Source organism: Ceratotherium simum, chromosome 25 (genome assembly GCF_057802395.1).
Source record: "Ceratotherium simum simum isolate JZ-2026a chromosome 25, ASM5780239v1, whole genome shotgun sequence".
Classification (NCBI taxonomy): Eukaryota; Metazoa; Chordata; class Mammalia; order Perissodactyla; family Rhinocerotidae; genus Ceratotherium; species Ceratotherium simum.
This window is the reverse complement of record NC_141924.1, coordinates 44,907,788-44,928,369: the sequence shown is the minus strand read 5'-3', so window position 1 is coordinate 44,928,369 and position 20,582 is coordinate 44,907,788. Positions and strand designations below refer to the sequence as shown.

The following is a 20,582-nucleotide window of genomic DNA, read 5'->3' as shown; positions in this document are numbered from 1 at the left end:
TTCATTCATGCATTCAGCACTTATATTTTGAGTATGAGGTATGTTCCATGTATTGTTCTAGGTGCTGAAGATGTAGCAATTACCAAGACGAAGTGTCTGACCTACTGATACTTTTATTCTAATGAGGGAAATAAATATATAAACAAATAAATATTATAGTTGCAGATAGGAATTGGATATATAAAGAAATTAAACAAGATAAGGTGAGAGCAAGTGAGTAGAGAAAATGATGAGGATGATATTTTAGATAAGTTTGATGGAGAATACCTCTCTTATATTTGAGAAGAAACCTGAATATTGAGAGAGAATCCTGAAAAGATGTGGGAGAAAAGTATTTCAGACTAAATTAATATTTTACCTTTACATTTAGTGCAAAATCCCAGCTCTTTACTTTGGCCTACAGTCTCGTATATAATCCCGTCATTGGCTCCCCTTCCAACCCCATCTTCTTGACCTTTACCCACTGTGTTCCATCCACAATGGTCTTTTTGCTGTTCCTTGACAAGCTCAATCTCATCTCAGACCATTTAAACTAGTTATTGGAGTTTTGAGCGTGTACGTGTGTGTGTGTGTGTGTGTGTGTGTGTGTCTCACTCCAGCTGCTCTAGGTCAAATGAACTATAGGAAAGAAAGAGTGGAAGCAGAGATAACAGTTAGGGGACTATTGCCACAACTAAGGTGCGACATGATGGTGACGTGGTCATGACAGCGGTGATGATTAGGGATTGAAGAGTGGCACAGCTTGGGATATATTTGGATTTGCAAGCCCATAGGATGCCAACAGATGGATATAGATTTAATGAACAGAGAGATCAAGATTGAGTCCTAGATTCTCAGACTGGCTATCTGATTAAACAGTAGTGAATGAACTAGGGTAAGAAAAATGAGAAGAAGCAGTTTTATGAGAAAGATGAGGGGAAAATCAAAAGTTTGGTTTTAGGCACGTAAAGATGTTTGAGATACCCAATAGATAACCAAATGGGGGTAGGTAGGTAGACATTCAAGTCTGGAACTCAATATAGTGATTGGAGCTCAAGATTTAATTTAGGAATTATTCCAACAAAAGAGAAATCACATACTCAAGTCTTTCAAACACACATAGGAGAGTTGAATATATGCTTAAATATATGAAAATATAAAACCCATATGTGGAACTCTCTTGAGTTAAAAAAAAAAGTCTGGTTAAATTCCAGTACAGTGTGTCAGAGTAAGTGTGCATGTGTTTATGTGTTTACTAAATACGGAGGAGCTGTTTCACCAAAGTATCTCTCAGACACATTCTATTTCTTCTGATAATTGATGCAATTCCATTTATGGTATATTCATATTATTTTATTTATGATTATGCTTCCTTATACTTTCTCCTAGTAGCAGCACATTTTACCAAACATTTTAAAAGGTATTTTACACTATTAATTTATAGACATAAGCTCATTTCTCCATTGAAGATCAATAAAAAAATCTAATTCTTTTGATGCACATCATATTTTTTAATGAAGTAATGTGAATATAAATCTAACAAACCTGTTTTATATTAGAAATGTTAGTAGTTTTTCTTCCAAACATTCTACTTTCTTCCAGTAGACTGAAAGGTGTTAAGAAGGATTGTGAAAGATTAAAGATTGTTAAAGATTAAGGGAAGGAAATTTAAGTAAGGGAGATTTTTGACCCACGGACATGATTGGGAATGACTCCATTCAGTCTCAACAAGAGACATTCCTCTTAGCAGGACAGAATGAAATTCCAGGGGAAAAAAATGTATACCAATGTCCATATTAAGAAAACATCGTACACAGATGTTTTCTGCAATTTGAACAAGGCATTTGTCAAAATATTTTTTCTCAAAAAATTTCCAATTTAACTTTAACATTATATGAGGATATAACTTTGTGTACACTCCACTGAATTAAGATATATGCCATTCTATCATTTAAACCAACATACACAGTATTTTTTTTAGTCTCACATGAAGACTATTGTTTATTGAGTAACTGTTACCAGATAATCAATCTTTATTTAGAAAGCTGTTTTTATTCCCATCACATCTTAAAGGCTGCAGAATAAAAGGCGTAAAAATACCAATGACAGATAAAACAGAGAAAATTGCTCTGAACAAATAGCGCAGAGCATATAAATTATGAAAACACTAAAACTTGATCAAAAAGGAAGGTCTTTAACTTTCATTTAAATGCATGAACAGATGTGGCAGACCTAATGTCAATGGATAAATGGCCCCAAAATGTGGAATATGAGAACAAGATCTCTGAATGTTTTTAAACTTATGCCAGGCATGGCTGAATTCCTTCAACAATAAATGAGTCAAAGACCTAAGGTACACGTAGGGCAGTGGTCTGTCAAGGTTTATAGGACTTTGGCCAGCAAAGGCCTTAGCTAGCTCTGTGAAAAAAGTGATTATCACTTAAAAAGTAATTTGCTTCTTCCCAGTCACCTGTGCATATGAAGACACGTTGAGCCTCAACTCAAAAATGATACCACGTAATTCTATTGTGAATTTTGCCTCCAGTTCTATTCTTATAGCTAAAACACTGTAAAAATGTGTTTGTAACTCTATTATCTCAACAATTCCTTTAGTTTCACTCAATTTTGGGTGTGTGTGTGTGTCTGTACACATGTATTTTCTGGTAAAATTTTAAGGTTTGATTAATCTGATCAGATGTTTTAAGTATACAAAAAACTTGAATTCTGTGGAAACACATATCATGGTGGCACATGTTCCCACAAATATACTTGCATTATTAGGACAGTCTCCAGACAAAGACTGAAAGATTGTATTTAAAAACACAATTTAAAGCCTTAACATCTTTAAGAGCAGACAATAGTTATACTTTCTAGGACAACATATTAAGTGTGTCTTTAAAGTCATTGATTATATATTCTTGAATGTGGATAACAACTGAAAATCATACAGAGCTTTATATCTTACAAAGTACTTTTATTTAAATGACCTCACTTCATATTGTCTGTCATTCTATGAGGTTTTTCTTATTGAAATCTGAAGAGATCCCATCAATTTGATTCCTTATGTATTTACTATAATCATTTCCTTTCCTCCATCATCAGTGCTGTTGTGTTAGTTTATCAATTTTTGATCTTTCACCTGGACTACAATAGTCTATGAGTTACCCCTTCCTGTTCACGATTTTATAACATTCCATTTCATCCTCCACACTGATGCCAAATAATCTTTCTAATACATATAAAATCTCTAAAAAAAAAAAAACCTTCAATGGCCACAAGTCTTTTTTGCCAGTTTTTCCTCCACCCCATCCCCAGCTTCTAAACATGTTTTCCTCCACTCTAGCTATAAGGAATAACTTACAGATAATGAATACCATATCTTATTTCATACCTCTATACTCTTAATCATGCTCTTCTCTCTACCTAAAATGTCCTTCACTCTACCTATATCTACTGACCAGGAGTATTCTTCTGCCAAGTCCTAAGTAAAGGGTCAAATTCCCACAAAATTTTCCCTACTCTGCACACAAAACTGACCACTACATTTTGGGTATGTCTACTGAATTCTATGCACATTTTTATCATCACTCTCATAATCCTTAATTGTATGAGTCTATGTTTATCCCTCTACCTCCACTAAGTAGCTCCTTGAGGAGGGACTAGACCCTTTTATCACTGTACTTCAAGTTCCAAACACAAAAGAAAGAAAAAAAACTTCAATATTTACTGACTATAGAAATAACTAATTGAAAAGGATCATTTGAGTTGAAAGACTAGTATTTCTCCTACATCATTATAAGAAATAAAAAGGTTATGTTTATTGAATACTTACTAAATGCCCCAAATTCTTTACGCAATTTACATTTTATTTTACTTTCACTATAACCTCATAAGAAAAGCACTATTTTAATGTCCATTTTACAGATAATGTAATTAAGAATGAGCTGTTACTAGAATCACCTAGGGTCATAGAAATAGTAAGGGATCCATGTTCTACCTCCAGAGTCCTTCGATTTAACCGCCATGCATGCTTCTATAACAAAAGTGAAAATAGGAAAAGTTATAAATGAATGGCACCAGAGGGTAAATGTAAGGAATGTACTCTTTTGAGAAATGAATGCAAGGCGGCTATTGACGTCAAATCAGAAACCAACAACATTTCTCCTGTCTTTCTCCCGTTTCTTCTCTTCTTCCATGTTGTCAATGCCCCCCGCCAAAAAAAAATTATACAGTGAGATTTGTACAGAATTATAATTGGCTCTGTGCAGGGAAAAGTAGGTTAAAAAATGAGCAAATCTGTCAGTTTGCAAACTGTCTAATTTAAGCCTGAAACCATTAACCTGACTTGTCTCCCCAACATCACCAAGTGCCAAGATGTACAGTGCCAAAAGATTGACTTTATTATTTCAGGTGTAAGAAGAGAAGTTTAAAAAATAATGTTATTTTTCTCTTAGCTTATCTTGATATTGAGGGTTTTTCTGTTTGTATTTTATGCTGTGCCCTTTTTATGTATGTAGGACTTATGGGAGCAAGTATTTTGGGGCTAAAAAATAAAAAGCTGTCTTGTTATTTTCTTCAAACTGCCAAGGAAAAATTATCAGGAACCAGAGGTAAGCACATGAAAATATATCTGCAGAAACATCTGCTTTAATTAAAGATAAAGGGAAAAGGCAGGCACACAAAGGAAAATCTACAAAACAAAATTACTCCAGGAACTTGACACCTGATCTAGAGAAGAACACAGAGCATCTATGTCTGAGCAGAAGAGAATTTCATGCACAGAACCATTTCAAGGGCATTTGCCACTTGCATGTTTTGAGAGAAAGCTGTCTATACAAGCCAATTTGTATATGAATGCTTGAGATTTTGTGTGGGATGTAGACAGGCTACCTGCCAGAGAAAAATAAACACATAACATAAAATACAGAAATATTATACTAATTTTTAAAAACTATAAATTAAAACCACTAAATCTACCTTTCCTAAGTCTATTCTTGCTATATGTTTCTTCTTTCTTTCTTGTCATTAATATTTAACCCTCAATATGTCAAGAAAATTGAAACCATCATTTGCCACCTGGGTCCAATGGATCCTTTTAAAAATAATTTTGTCATTTAATAAATAATTCACAGAGGTTAGAACAAAGAGATAATGGAAAACAACCATATTAGACATTTAAAAATAAATTTAAACTTTACAAACCTTTTTGCAACAAGTAAATTTTGTTACATGGACATCATAAAAGATAAAAAATGTCACACTTCTTTTTAGCAAAATAGAGTCCAGGTCCTTGCTGCTGCAAAACACTGTCCAATGAAGTCTGTCCTATTTAATGACTAACTGGATGAAATTATTATATTTCTCCTCTTTCTTGGAAATGTATTGGTCACTTACAGATTCTAGAAAATTCATCTAGATATTGTCATCTGAAGACTCATTGTCTCATTGTCTGAGATTCTACTTACATGTTCCATTTCACATCCATGATCTACTTCACCACCATCATTAGAGTACTGTTATCTGTCTCTTTGAATTTATCTTCTGATTCATCTAATAATTGTAACACATCTTCTTCTGTCAATTTTCTTCTCTATGCCACTAAGGGCAGAAAATGAAAAATTCTGAATTCTCAATTGTGTTCAATTATAAGCTAAAAGCAGACTACTGAGACGGTGTCTCCAGGCTTCTCTTATACCTTCTTGAAAGATGAGGAAATATTTTAAGCAACAGAATAAGAAAAGTGAAGGATAATAATTTTTTCACTATTATTTTATCCTTCTAACAGAAGCATAGCACAGGTAAACTTTTTCTTAAAGGACTATATAGTAAATATTATAGGCTTGTGAGCCATATGGTCTCAGTTGCAACTGCTCAACTCTGCCATTGAAGCCAAGGCAGCCCTAGACAATATGTAACTAAATGTGACTGTGTTCCAATACAACTTGAACTACAAAAACAGGCAGTGACCCAGGTTTGGCCTGAGGTCCAGATACCTCATTAATGTAGGCGATTCTATCATTCTTCTGTTTTCTTATTATTTTTGTCTTTTAAAATACAACTAGGAATAATTCATAATTATTGATGAAACGTTCCTATAATGATGAAATAGCAAAATGTGCCAAGATACAGAAAAAAATAAGATAACCAAGATCCTATAATGTAGCTTAGACTTAGAGATATGTCCAATGGACCCATAGATAGAATAAAGCTTATTCTATTCTAAAATAATTAAATTTTTACTTTGTTCTTTGGGGAGTCCTAAGAAAAAACATAAGATTTAAATATTAATTTTACTAATAGTTGGTAATACTCAAAAATGAAACTCAATTCTGAAACTTGGTGTAGTAGATCCTGATAGTATATCAAGTATTAAAGATCTCCTGTGTACATGGCAGTGTGCTAAATGCCAATAAGGGTACACCATTTACGTGTATTTTTCCATAGACTACAAGGCCTAGGCGCCTGAAGCAAGTGTGAACCACACAAATCAGGAAGTAGGAGAAAAATGTTTGACGCTTATGGTAGGGATTTACTCACAGTTGACTGAAATAAATTTTTAATAGCAGGGGGATGGCTAAGAAAATGAGTGGCAAAAGTAAATAATGATGTTCATAAAGAGTGAAGATTGGCAAAGTTAGGGTAAGAAAACTAGGAATGGAGTTTTAGGAAATATAAAAAAAAAAAAGTGAGACCAGAAGGCAACTAATGATCTCTGAGAATAAGGACAAATCAAGGTTCTGGAATTCCTTTGGAAATTGAAAAGCAAAGAGCAGTTTCAGACAGATGAAGGAAAGGAGAGGTAACACCATATGAGGTGAAGTCCAAAAACAGAAACCAGAGTTACTTTAACTTAAAAAATCTATAATTAATCTGTGAGAGATTCTGAGATACTCTACGTCAGTACCTCAATTTGCTTTCAGTTTTACATTTACCAAGATTTTTGCAAGAAAATTAATCTCTCACTTGGTGGCAATTGCCAGATGCTTGTCTGTGGAACACAGGAAGTAAAAGCATCCCACCCACCAGTTTAACAGCTTGACTTAAGAAAATATGAGACAGCTCTTGATGGGAGAAGACACACAAAAACAAACCTAATGGACATTAGTCAAATTAGAAAAAAAAGCATGTTCAATTAATTACACGAAAACTTCTTTATAACTTGAAAGCAAAGAAGTATGGAAAAAGAAAGAAAAAAAGACAGATAGCAAGAAACTTAATTTTGCACCAAAAAATTTAAAACCAATTTGGAGGAAAAATTCTAAAAATGATACTACTTTTAGGCAGTAAGAACTTTTGTGTAAAGATTTGATTTTTAAAACTCTCTCAAAACACATTTCTAAGTTAAGTTTATGATCTTTTTGTGGAATGCATGGTTTGTTAATCTGAAAAATGCTCCTTTTGAAGCTCTAGCATAAAATGCTACACTGGCAGTAAGATTTTCATGTAGTACATATTAATGCTGATTCTAAAGTGTTTTTATGAAATGCACTCTAGGAAGTAGTCATTACGGATGATTTTGCAATTAAAAAAGTAAATATGGGAGACACCATTGTGTAACAAAAAGATGTCCAGTCTGTCCAGTACTAACTCCGCATTTAACATCTTTGGCCCTAGTTTTCTTATCAGAAGTGAAGATATTATCTTCTTTTCCTCCTTTTTCTATCAGACTGGTTAAGTGAAAAAAGGCCATGACCTTTTCTGAGTGAGTCTGTCTGCAGACACCCCTTGCCATTGGTTTATTCTGACATGGACTAGCAACCAAAAGGCATGTTTTACTAACCAGGGCAGGCCCATGCAATAGTTTACGTCATGATAGAAACTCCTCATCAACCTTAAGGTTTATATTTCTGAAAAGTATTGCGCTTGGTAAAACTAGAGTCAGCAAGATCAAGATATCCTAAAGTACAGGGTTAGCAGGAGATGAAAAGAAATCAATGTTACTGTCATTAAATATATTAAAAACTGATGCGATACAAGTTCCAGAAAGGCATCTATGTCTAAAAGAAACCTGCTTGTCAGCATTGTAAATTTACTCTGGTAGATAAGCTTTCTTCAGAATCATCTTCATTTTTAAGCAATCTTGCTCCAGTGTCTTGATCTGTCAAGATAAATTTTTACCATAATTAAGGCTTTAATTAGGGAAACTGCATGTCGTTAAAAATATTTATTATTCTGCCCATATTAGATTAAAATTGAATGTCTTTGAACTTGTGTACATCCTTGTTTTATTTTCAAAACTTTCTGCTATGAAGCTGTTGTGGATTAAAGGAGACTAAATAGACATGACAAGTAAATGCAACATGTGATCCTGGCTGGATCCAGGAAAAAAAAAATGCTATAAACAACACTATTAGGACAATTGGTAATGTTTTAATATGAACTGTACATTAGACAATAGTATTAGCCAATTCCTAAACTAGTCAAAATCCTAAACTCAACAATTGTATTGTGGTGATGTAAGAGAATACCTGGTCCTTTAGGCACACACACACTGAAATATTTAGGGGTAATAGGGCATGAAGTCTGCAATTTACTGTCAAACAGATTAGGAAAAACAATAGTTCAGATTAGTTTATGACAAGGAAACTAGAGGGGGAGAAATAAAGTAAAAGTAGCAAAATGTTAATGAGTAAACTGCGGTGGAGGGTAGGTACGTAGAAGTTATTTGTAATATTCTAGTAATTCTCATATGTTTGAAATTCCTTTAAAATGTGTCTTCAAAAGTCTCTGTTAATTGTTGCCACATTCATATTGCCTAATCATAAATTATTTTCAGTGTTCCAATTTACATTTTCTGGGCCCATCCTTATATCCACATAGTGCAGAGATATCCTTCCCTGCACTACCATGTAGACTCTCTCACATACAGAGGGGCCAACAAGAACTATTCTATTTTTATTTAAGAAATATCTTATAACCTTCAAGGGCAGTGTCATAAACACTTTAAAAAATATTTTTAAACACATATGCCTGTACATACAAATATGTGGATCCTCTGAAGCCCTTCCATAGGTCAAAGCGGTTCTGAACAATTGATACAGCAAAAGATAAGCTTTTAAAAAAAGGACTATATTATGCTAAGTACTAAAATTGTTATTTTAGATTAGGATACTACACTACTTACAAACTATAGTTAGCTCAGGATTACAGTGTCTTTCTTTTTAGTAGATCATAAGCAAGAGTTGCCATAAATGCCAAAATTCACTAAGTCATCTTAATTTCACAGTTTAGCAGGGCAGATTAAAATCATAAATTTATTTTAGACATCGTAATTTTAGCATGACACCCTTATTTAATATCAAACCATCGAATCTCAGAGTCTCATGCAACGCATGATAATCAGTTTTTAAATGCAAATTCTGAAAAATGGATATCAGCAGAGGATGAATTTGAAACTTCAAGCTGGCCATGCCTGGGAGGACATGTGAGTGTTTACTGTTGTTATGACACACACATATTTCTTTTAGCAAATTATTGACAAAAAGGCATAATACTACATAACTTATTTCTGACATGGTCCAATGAAAGTACTGTTTATAGGAGAAGAGAATATTGCCAAATGTTCCCTCCCTCTCTGATTTACTATTCATTTATCTTAAAATACCTGGGTAAGTAAAGAAAAACAAGTAAAGTTTTAACGAATATTTTATAAGTGAAAGTGGATTTTACAGGAGTCAAAATCACCAGATAAATTAAAATTTTCCACTTAAAATGACTATCTGCAAGCAACATCTTCAGATGTTGGGCAAGATAATTACAACCCTCAGCTGGTGTTCAGTATATGAATAAGGCCTTTAACCCTAAAATGTGGAGGAGCGTCAAGATGCCCTGGAAAGTAGAGCAGATTAGTTTGTGGCAGGAAAACCCTCAGGGGTCCAGTTTAGGATCCAACATTTGAACTTTGTGGCCGATACAAACAATTTACTTGACCCTTAACTTGGTGAAACTTATTTCCTCAGATTCCTCAATTCATAGAAATTTGGTTTTAAAAGAACCATTCAGAAAACATGAGCCTAGTTGTCTGTTTTTTCACAAATGTGAATTCACCCACTTGACCAAGGTCACCTGATAAGTTAGTGGCAGAAACAGAACAGCAACTCAGGTCTTCTGGATCCCAGGTCTCTGCCTGATGCTCTCTACTACCTCACTCTTCTATTTTGTGTGAACACAAAAAAATGTGTGACTCTTAAAAATATCTTTTATGGAATTTCAGTCTTTAATAAAAACAGTTAAATAACAATTTAAAACACGTTCTTCTTTGAAAGAGCTGATTCTCCCAGTGCATATATTACAATTATTGAATGGGAAGAGAATAAAGACAGACAATTAAAATTTCACAATATATTCCTTTTTACTTACCTTAACTTGTGCACTAAATATTTTAAGCCTATGTGATGTGTATATACTTTGAGGATCACTTACTTATGAATAAGTAATCCCTGTTATTTGCTTGTATTGAGAAAATGATTTAGGTAATGCAGTTTCTATTTTTTTAATTTTATTTTTATACCAAAGGCTTAAATATCTTTAACTCTACCAATGGCAACAGAACTAAGGAGTTCTTTCTAACTTCTTTTTGTGGCATATCATTGATTTAACATAAATAGTTTCAATATATTTCAATAAGAAGGCAGTCTATTAAATGATACAAGTAGAAGATAGGTGAAAAGGGGACAATGGGCATCAGTGCAAATTTCTGACATCATGATCCTTTTCTAAGAGTCAATAGGATAAAATACTGACAGGAAATCTAAACCTAATCATGGTCCTGATTATTTGAATTTCAATGAATATGATGGTCTGCTTGTATATATTTTGAAGTAAATTTTATTGAAGGCTGCTCTTCATTAAATAAATTGAGGATATGAGGTCCAACTCTCATAATATAAGGAGGATTTAAGGGGCAGGAAAACAATCTCTTGTTCTCTTCTGTCAAAATCAAGTATGCAAAGATTTTCATGATAATTTGGCCAGAACACATTACATGGGAGCCAATCACTATGAAGAACAGTTGTCCACTATCAAGCCCTTTTAATTCCTTGCTACTTAAAGTGTGATCCGTGAACCAGCAGCATAAAAGTATGTTAGATATGCGGAAACCCAGCTCCTATTCCTACTGAATCATAATCTACATTTTATAAGGATCTCTGAGTGATTCACAAGCACATTGAAATCTGAGAAGCATTGCTTTAATTAAATTTAGAGAAGGCATGGGAGAGAAGCAGTGAGTGGAAACAAATATGCTTACATCTGTATTTTCTTACCTAACCAGACATTTCACAATATTGTATTGTATACCATTTGTCAGATACTTTGTAAAGACTTTTTTATACATTGCCGTGTTTAAATAGCACAACAAACTTATGTGATGGGAACTGTTATTGACATTGTATGATAAGAAAATTGAGATTTACACAAGTAGATAGAGCAAATTCACTCAGATAATAACTGGTAGGAGATAGTCTGACCCAAGAACTTGCGCACTTAATCATATTTTATGGCTTAGCATATCACTATATGCAGATTCCAACTTATATCAAAATATGGTGCCAATTTTCAGATGGAGAACATACAAATTATAGGAAGGCTGCAATGGAAAAAAAATTCTGCCTAGATAAAAAAATTCCTATCGTGTATGAGTCTTAAATAGCCTAGGCTTTCAAAATCCTCTGTATCTGCCAATTTGTGGATTTTACGATGGTAAAATACACAATCAGAAAATTTGGATGGGTACAAGTACTGGCTAATTACTCATAAACCAAATAAGGTTAACTAGTCCTTAACCCTTTACTCATAAAAATATAGAGCGAGATATTAAGAATAAATTCTAAAACTATTTAAGAGTGTTCCAATGATCATATACATCAGAAAGTTCTTATTTGTATCTGCCCGGAAAGATACATGTCCCTAATTTCCTTTATTCTGGAAAGATACAGATACAAATACGTATCTTTTTAAAATTTTCTTCCTTTGGCTATAGCTATATTTTGATAAATTACAAAGATACAAGAGGCTGCTCTATTTCACAGTGGTGGTGGTGGGGACTAAAAGACTAGCAAAAAACTAAAGGAAATACTAAACTGATTTTCTTATAATATATTCAAGTCCAGAACTAATATGATTAAAATAGCTGACAGTTACTGAATGCTTACTTACATGTAAGGCCCTATCATAAGACGACTTATAAAAAATATATCATTTAATTTGAACCATGAAATAGGGACCAGCTTTATTCCCACGAGGAAACACAACTGTTAAATGCTGGATCTAGGATTCAAATCCTGGTAGAATGGCTTTAGTTCTCACAATTCATGTTGCACAGTTTTAGAAAAAGCTTTCTTTTTCTCCCAGTATATTTAACATATTTCAGGATTCCTCCCCCTTCAACAGAGAATATACACATAACTTTCTCTTTGAATTATTTCAGAGATGTATATGATGATCGATTTATAGTCACACCGACTTAATGGTCTTATAAATGAGATAAACGCCTTAGGTTCATGAGATCAATATATATGAATTATGCCTTTAGTACCTAGTTTTTCATTCAAAAAAAGACTAAAAGATAAACTATACTGTAATTTGTTTCCTTGCACCATCTAGTGGATTTAAACGACAACTGCGGCAGTACTATAAATGATTACAAGTCAATTATACGATAAGTCAAATTTTCAAACATCCGCAGAACTGTTCCTAAAGCTATATTTCGGATCATATCACAAAAGTACACATAATTATTTTTTCCTTTTCCATGCGGGAATCAATTAGGCATGGGTGCTGAATTTATTAGAGAACGTTTACCTCTACAAATAAAATACCATCCCTGCAATCTTTTTACAATTAGAGATAATGCAAGTCAGATACATTGTAGCTCTTCCCACCGTTTCATAGACTCCGACGCTTCCCAAGCAGCTGCGCGTCAGGGGCTGCCCGGGAGTTTGCGCGGGCCAGTGCGCATGCGGGCAGGGAGCGGAAGCGGAGAGGCGGGGCTCAGCCGCACGGGAGCGGAAGCGGCCTGTCTGTGGGGTGAGGCTGCGGCCGTTGGCGGTGAGTCCAGGGCGGCCCGAGCACAGAGGCCAAATCCCGGGAGACGCCGGAAGCCGCGGAAGGGCTCGGGGGTCCGGTGCCGGGGCTGCTGGCTGCTGCTTTCCCGCCTCCGCCGCCGCGTTCGCCCCGCCCCACCCGACGTGCGGCCCTGAGGCCTGAGGCCTAGCGCGGCCCGCGGAGCCCGCCGTGCCGCCGTGAGTACTGCGAGCGCCCGCGGCCGACTCCCTGCCGGGCGTCCCCGCCGGGCCTCCCCCAGCCGGGCCTCCCCGCCGAGCCTCCTCGCCGGGCCCCCGTGGCCGGGCCTCCCCCAGCCGGGCCTCCCCGCCGAGCCTCCCCCAGCCGGGCCTCCCCGCCGAGCCTCCCCGCCGGGCCCCCGCGGCCGGGCCTCCCCGCCGAGCCTCCCACAGCCGGGCCTCCCCGCCGAGCCTCCCCGCGGCAGCTGACGGGCTAAGATGGAGGAGATCTCGCTGGCCAACCTGGACACCAACAAGCTGGAGGCCATCGCGCAGGAGATATACGTAGACCTGATAGAGGATTCCTGCCTGGGCTTCTGCTTTGAGGTGCACCGGGCGGTCAAGTGTGGCTACTTCTACCTGGAGTTCGCGGAGACCGGGAGCGTGAAGGATTTTGGCATCCAGCCGGTGGAGGAGAAAGGAGCGTGCCGCCTCCCGCTCTGCTCCCTCCCCGGGGAGTCCGGGAGCGGGCCCGAGCAGCAGCTGCAGCGCTCACCCCCGGAATTCCAGTAGCTGCAGCGTGAGCGAGGCTGAGGGTGACCAGGACAGTGACACAGACTGGTCCTGTGGATTGAAGAAGTTAGGTAGCTAGGTAGAGAAAAAAAATCAGAGGAAAGTCCCAATTCCCATTGAAGATCCTAGCCATTAGAAACCTAAAGTGGAGAATTTAGGAATTCGGATCCTTTTATATGCGTGTTCCCTGGGTCAGCTTTGAAACCCCAGGCAGGAGGAGCTGTGCATCCTGGGCACCATGCAACACAGGTTGGTCTCTAAACACACCAGGAGGTGCGCAAGATCCCTGCACTGTCCACAGTGCACGGGTGAGCAGCTGTGTGCCCAGCACATAAGATGCTTTGTTTCCTCAGCCTTTCTGTCTGCCCGATGTCAAGGGCTTCCTGCATAACTGACAGTTTGGACAGAACTGATGGTCAGGCCTTGATCATTGGGCCTCAGTGGGACTGCTCCTCTGATCTCTGAGCCTCTGACTTGAGCTTCTCCAAGACAAATGAAAGTCAGGAATGAGGTCTGGATATTAACAATTACAATTTGGGAAAACCCAAAGAAAGAATTCCCAGCTAAATCTGATAGGGGAAGGTCTGTGGTCTTGGGTCCAAGAAGAGGAAAAGGTCAGAGCCACCAGTTTCCCAAAGGTCCAGCATTTACAGTGACTTCAGCGGACTTGAGGACAAAGTCTAGCCTTCTGCTGAACACAGCCCTCTTTCTTGCACCCCACCCAGTGGCATAGGCTTGGCAAATGGACCACTTGGTTATCCAGGCAGGCTGAGGATTTAGTTATGATCTCTTGGGGAGGTAGCAGGGGCCTCTGCAACTATGCACGATCTCTCAAACTGCAAGATGCATATCTGGATATGTTCTGCTGTGGACAACAGTTTGGTGGGGCAGTGATTTTCCTATTGTGAGTTACTAGTTACCTAGCCAGTTCGTGAGTCTGACTTGGTCGTTATGCCACGTTCCTACCTGTCTCCCAGGGGCAGGACTGAACTACAGAAGAGCATCATGGCTGTGCAGGAGGTGGTGGTTTGAAAGCTAAGCCCAGAGGACCTCTTGCCACTGTCCTCAATGACGTGAATGGGTTAGTGCTAGGAGCCAAGGAGCGGGACTGGGTCATCTCATCCGACTGCAGTGTCCTATTGAATGTCCCTGTTCCTTGGGTTTGGCAGTCACAAAGCTCTGCTGTGGTGATCATCTAGACTGTCACCACCTTCTATGCCCCTCACAAGGGGCAGCCCTCTCCACTCGATCCCTTTTGGACCTTCTTGACAACAAAAGCTGTCCTTTTGTTGTTGGAAGTCAGGAAAGGGCATCCAGAAATCCCTGGTGTCAGGGAATGGGATAGGGGAGGATGGGAAGTGTGAGCCGCATATCAAAATTACCCTCCACTTTACTCCCTGATGGAGGGTTTATGAAGTGTGGAGGGATGGGAGCCCCAAGGTGAGCAGAACGGTGCTGCTTTATTTGAAATGTTTTCTTACCTCATTCTGTGCCCCAGTAAGGGGCCCAGCCTCATCTCTCTGGCTTGGCCCCATGTTCCTTCTGTCCCCTGCTCCACTGGTGCAGCTCATGACCCCAGGTGCTGGCTGCCACCCTGCTTTTGCATTGACCTGTTTCATTGCATCTCTCTTGATGCTCCTGCTTCTGAAGCCTACCCAAGTTCCCTTTCCTTGGCTTCCTTTAAGTTTCTTATGTTTTTGTCTTTTTGGTTGTGGGAGACTCAATCTTTCTTATGGCTCCCTCTGTTGGGATTAGGATGAGAAGGGAACATAAGTTTTTGTATATGAAAGGCAGTGTCATGCCTCAGCATTTCTCCTATAGGGCTGCCTAGCTAGTTTGCCTTCCTACTGTGTCTTACTTCATGAGGAGTTGTATCTTCCCACCTCCACTTGGATACTGCCTTCTAGGACTTAAGCAGAAGAGCAGTAAAGGCTGACTGACACAGGGATGGAGTTGGTCCTGATCCATTTTCTCTAACCCTTGCTGTGCATGTATCCTTCCTTATCCCAGAAGGAACTGTTTGGACTGTATGGACTGATTTGGGTTACATACTCTAGAGGGTTAAGGAAACCTAGTAATAGGGCCTCAAGACTGTCTTATCTCATTCTCCCCCAGAGTTGGCCTTCTCAGGGTCGGGGCCTAGTTACAGATTGGTCTTCAAGAATTGTGATAACTTTAAAAAAAAATTTTGGCAAAAGCTAAAATAATTTTGGGTTATCTGCCCTTGACTTTTTATAGACATCTCATTCTAAGGGGATACAGAGAGAGAGGAGGTTCTAAGTGAGACTGGCCTACTTCCAAATACTGTCTGAGAAACAGGCTGAAGATAAGGCCATGGTCCACTCTTCCTTCAGAGAGGGAGCTCAGATTGTGACATTACTGTTTCTGGCCTTTGCTTCTGGTTAGAGGAGGAGGAAGTGGGGAGTAGTTTTGAGTAATGGTTGGTTCATGTTACCTCCCTCTTGGTTTTTGTTTTTTTGCCTCCCACTATTAGGGCAATAGCCTCCTTCCCTGGATGGGTATGAGGTGGCCTAAGTCCAGCAGGTGCCCTGAGGGGACAAACTCCTTCCTTTTCTGGGGAGAGAATGCTCCCTACCGTATAGTTGACAGTGGTTAGGAACTCTCCCTTTCCCTGCCTGTCTTCCCTCTAACAGCAGAATTCCTATCCTTCCCTCCTCAATTAAGTGTATTGATCACCCTGTAATTCTATTATGTATTTGAGTGTGTGTGTGTGTGTGTGTATGGGGGTAAAGGGGTTCTTTACAAATTTCTGTGGTTTGTGGCTTTTTCTTCCGTGCATTAGTTTCCACCACCGCATGCCTGGGCCCATTGCCTGGCATTGTCGCATGCTGGGATCATTGGGGATGTGTAGTGAAGCGCACCACTGTCTTTTGTTTTGGAGATTCTTATTTTTGCATAAGTAGTCCATCCTATACAGATTGCTAACTAACTGTGTATTCCCCTTGCCCCTATGGCTGCTGGTGTAAATAAACTGCATCTCCCCATTGGTAAACAGTAATAATAAAGTTTTAAAAAATGACTTTATTTGGACTCAGTGTGTTCATCTTTTAAAATAGTACATGTTTTTCAGGTATTGACGTAGTAAAATAAGTGTTGAATTGCTGTTCAACCTTAGTCCCTTTCTCCTGAATGGAAGTTTTAGATAGAAAAACTCTGCCCAACTTTGTTTCTCCATCTAGTCCTGCAAATTTAGCTTTCTGCAACATCAGTAAAAGAAAGAAACTATATACAATCTTCCCTTTTCCATATGAGGTAAGAAGGTGGTAAAATATATATAATCCAAGCCTGTTACTGAAAATTCAATGTGACAGATAGTTCAGTTTGAATGGAACTCAAGGTATCTTGATGTATATGTTTTACCACCATTTCAAGCCGATATCCTTGCTCTCACAAGGCAAAGGATTCATAGCAGAAAATGAATTGCCCTTTCTAAAGGTGATTTTTTCCCAATACTTGTTATTTTACCTCAACTCTTTAGATCTTTCGTTTTGTTTTTATAGTAATTCTAAGATTTTTCATTTCTTCCAATTCCTAATCCAGAGTTAGAACACTTACCCTAGAAATTGTACATATTGCTCCTTAGTACTGATAAAATCAGTTGTTTGCTAAATGTTCTAGTTCATTAAAGAAAATCCAAATTAGAAATAATATTTAGATGAATAAAAATTATAGAAATGGGGTCAGAGAAAAAACTATTTCAGTAGGTTACTTCAGGGAACCTTATATATGTAACATGGTATTGAATCACCTAACATTCAAATGCAGCTGCAGCAAATACTTTTTGATCCTATTTTTGTATGTTTACGTTTGAATTAATACATTTAGTGCTAACCTAGTTAGTTTTCTGAAATGAGGTATTTGCAAGACCTTGGTGCCTTACTAAATCCACTTGATGTTAGGCAGGACTTTTTAAGATTATTCCTCTTCATGTTTTGTAACCTATATTTATGTTTTTAAATATAAAAGAAAAAAATGCATACCTTTCAACTCCCTATGTTTAACTCCCTAGATACTGCATTTTAACTAGAGCATATAGCATGAGGTCAGGAACAAATAAAGGGTTATTTGATGTTGACAAGTATAGAAAATGCAGTAGGCTCAAGTAGTTAAGGATTCAGAAAGACCTTTCTTTGCCCACTAATAATTTAGTAACATTGCCTTCCGTTAGGACCTATCTGAGGTACTTTAAAGTATTTCTATAATTTTTTAAAAAGATGTTTTATGAAATGAGAATATATTAATATGCTAAAAGTACATTTATTATACTTCATTAAACAGCTTTTCACATTAGTCTTTAAAATAATTATCGTGATTAGTGAATTGCAGTTCTCAGATCACCTAGAGGTAACTTTTAGCATCAGAACTTTGGAAGTTGTACTCGGCTGTGCAGGGCACAAGCTCTTTGATTTCATGTTCCAAAAGATGCGCATGATGCTTTGGAGGAAAACATTTGTTACAAGCGATGCACTTATTGAAAAAGATATTGCAGATAAACCTGTATATCCTTGGGTGGTGTTTTGTTTTTTTCATTTTGAAAACATTTTCAATCATGTATTACTTGAGCCTCATTGGAAATATGTGGGCTAAAAAGATAATACTACATTCATTTTAGAGATGAGAAAATAAGTCCAACAGCAGTGACTTGCCCACAGTTCAAAAACAAAAATACAGAAGCAATAGAAGCAAAAGTAGAATGCTGGTGCTAGGCCAGAGATCTTGTTGAAGCAGCAGAATTTTTAATAAGTGAAAGGACTAATTTGACTAATTTTAAAAGAGACAAACCGGTTAAAGTAGAATGAAAAGATTGTGATACTAATGAAAATTTTAAGGAAATGAGTTTTGAAAATATTAAAAAGATGAAAAATATATTTATAACTCATCAAGAGTGACTTAAGGAATGTTTACTTTTTTAATAAATGAATACGTCTAGAACATAAAACCTCATCCCATCTCCAATACACACAAAAACACTAGACACTTAGAATTTTATAGACATTATAGCAAAAACCAAAAATCAGTATAGGCTGAGTATTATGAAGATAGATGAAAAAAATGAAGATGTGAGCAAACGAACTCCTTTAAAATATCAAAAATAAACATTATCAACAAGTCAGGTTAATCCCACGAAAGTAAGATTTTGACTCAGAATCATTGCATCACCATTAGAGAAAAAAGGTGAAAATTTCCATAGATAACAGAAAAATAGTTTGATAAAATTTAATACCAGTTATTGGTTTAAAAACACCTGTTAACCATATAGGAACAAGGGCTAAAGAACCTCCATACACTAATAAAGTATGTATCAAAAATCTATGACAAATGCTATGCTTAATGATGAGTACTTGGAAGCATTCCTTTTAAAAGCAAGAATGGACGAAACAAAATGCTCATTCTCAGATGATATATAAATCGATAATTTTATGGAATCTGTGAACATACCACTGGAAATAATGATAGAATTCAGTAAAGTTGCTGGATATTAGGTCAATATTCAAAATCAAAATAATAAATTTTTTTAAATGTTTATAATGTAATGCAACAAAAATTATAATGGTCCTATGAATTAATATAACGAGCAGGGTAAGATTTTGTGGAGAAAATGACAAAATTTTCTTCTGGTATATTGAAAAAAAATCATAAATGGAAAGTGATAGGATGTTCATGGATAGGAAGCTCAATACCATCCCTTAAGATGTATGAATTGGAAGTAATCTTGATTAAAATCCAAATAGACATTTTTGTGAAGCTTGACAAGCTAATTTTAAGATTTATATGAAAAGCAATGTGCAAGAATAGACAAGATCTTTCTGGAGAATGTATGTTACATAGTACGGTTTACAGAAACAAACAGAATAGAATAGAGAGCTCAGAATTAGATGGGAAAACACACACACATGCACATTGATGTCATCCTGATGTATGACTAAATTGGTATTATAGTCAGCAGATTATAAACCAATATATTGTTCTGGAATAGATTATCCATAAACAAGTAATAAAACTGTACTTCAGACATAAATATTGATTCCCATGTGGATTTAAGGCTTACTGGGAAAAGTAAAACATCAAACATTTATAGAGAAATATAGAAGGATATGTTTATAATTGTAGGCAAAAGAAAAATTCTTAAGTAAATAAAAACACCAAACATAAAGAAAAAAATTGATATATTAAACCATAATGAAAATCAAACTTTCTGTGCTTTGTCATACTAGAAACAAACAACCACCACCGCAAAACCCCAGGGTATGCTAGTAGAAGTGAAGCAGTTCTTATAACTGATAAAAGATTATTAATAAAGTAATATACAATTGACAAATGAACAAAGTAAAAGAACAGTTCATTTACAGAAGAAGAAATTCAAATGGGAAAAAGATGTGAAAAGTTCACTTAGGTTCTGAGAAATGCAAACTAAAAACAAACGAAATATCAATTTATACCACTCAGTATGGTTAAAATAAAAATGGGTGATGATAGTGATATTATCAACTCTGACATATGGAACAATTAAAACTCTTGTACATTGCTGGTGGACTGTAAATTGATAAAAATATTTTGGAAAGCAATTTGGAAATATCTATGTCAGTTGATAAGCATAACCAATACCTGCGTATTTTCACCTCTTTTAGCAGTATTTGTAATAAGAAAAAATCGAAAGCAATATAAATACCTATTAAAAAATATGTAGTCACTATACAGAAGTGAAAATAACCAGGGGTAAACAAATAAAATATGTGTTTAGTAAAACATATATTCTTATAATTTGCTTCCTTTTCTTTGGAGCTTAAG

At 36.8% G+C, this 20,582-nt stretch overlaps 1 protein-coding gene across 1 annotated transcript; it reads left to right on the top strand.

The window, feature by feature from the left end:
* Nucleotides 1-12,960: 12,960 nt before the first annotated feature.
* Nucleotides 12,961-16,817, top strand: ATXN7L3B (ataxin 7 like 3B). The gene has a single exon (XM_014794237.2). It carries the CDS (start codon nt 13,479-13,481, stop codon nt 13,770-13,772), a length of 294 nt encoding a protein of 97 aa, XP_014649723.1. The 5' UTR covers nt 12,961-13,478; the 3' UTR covers nt 13,773-16,817.
* Nucleotides 16,818-20,582: the final 3,765 nt, after the last annotated feature.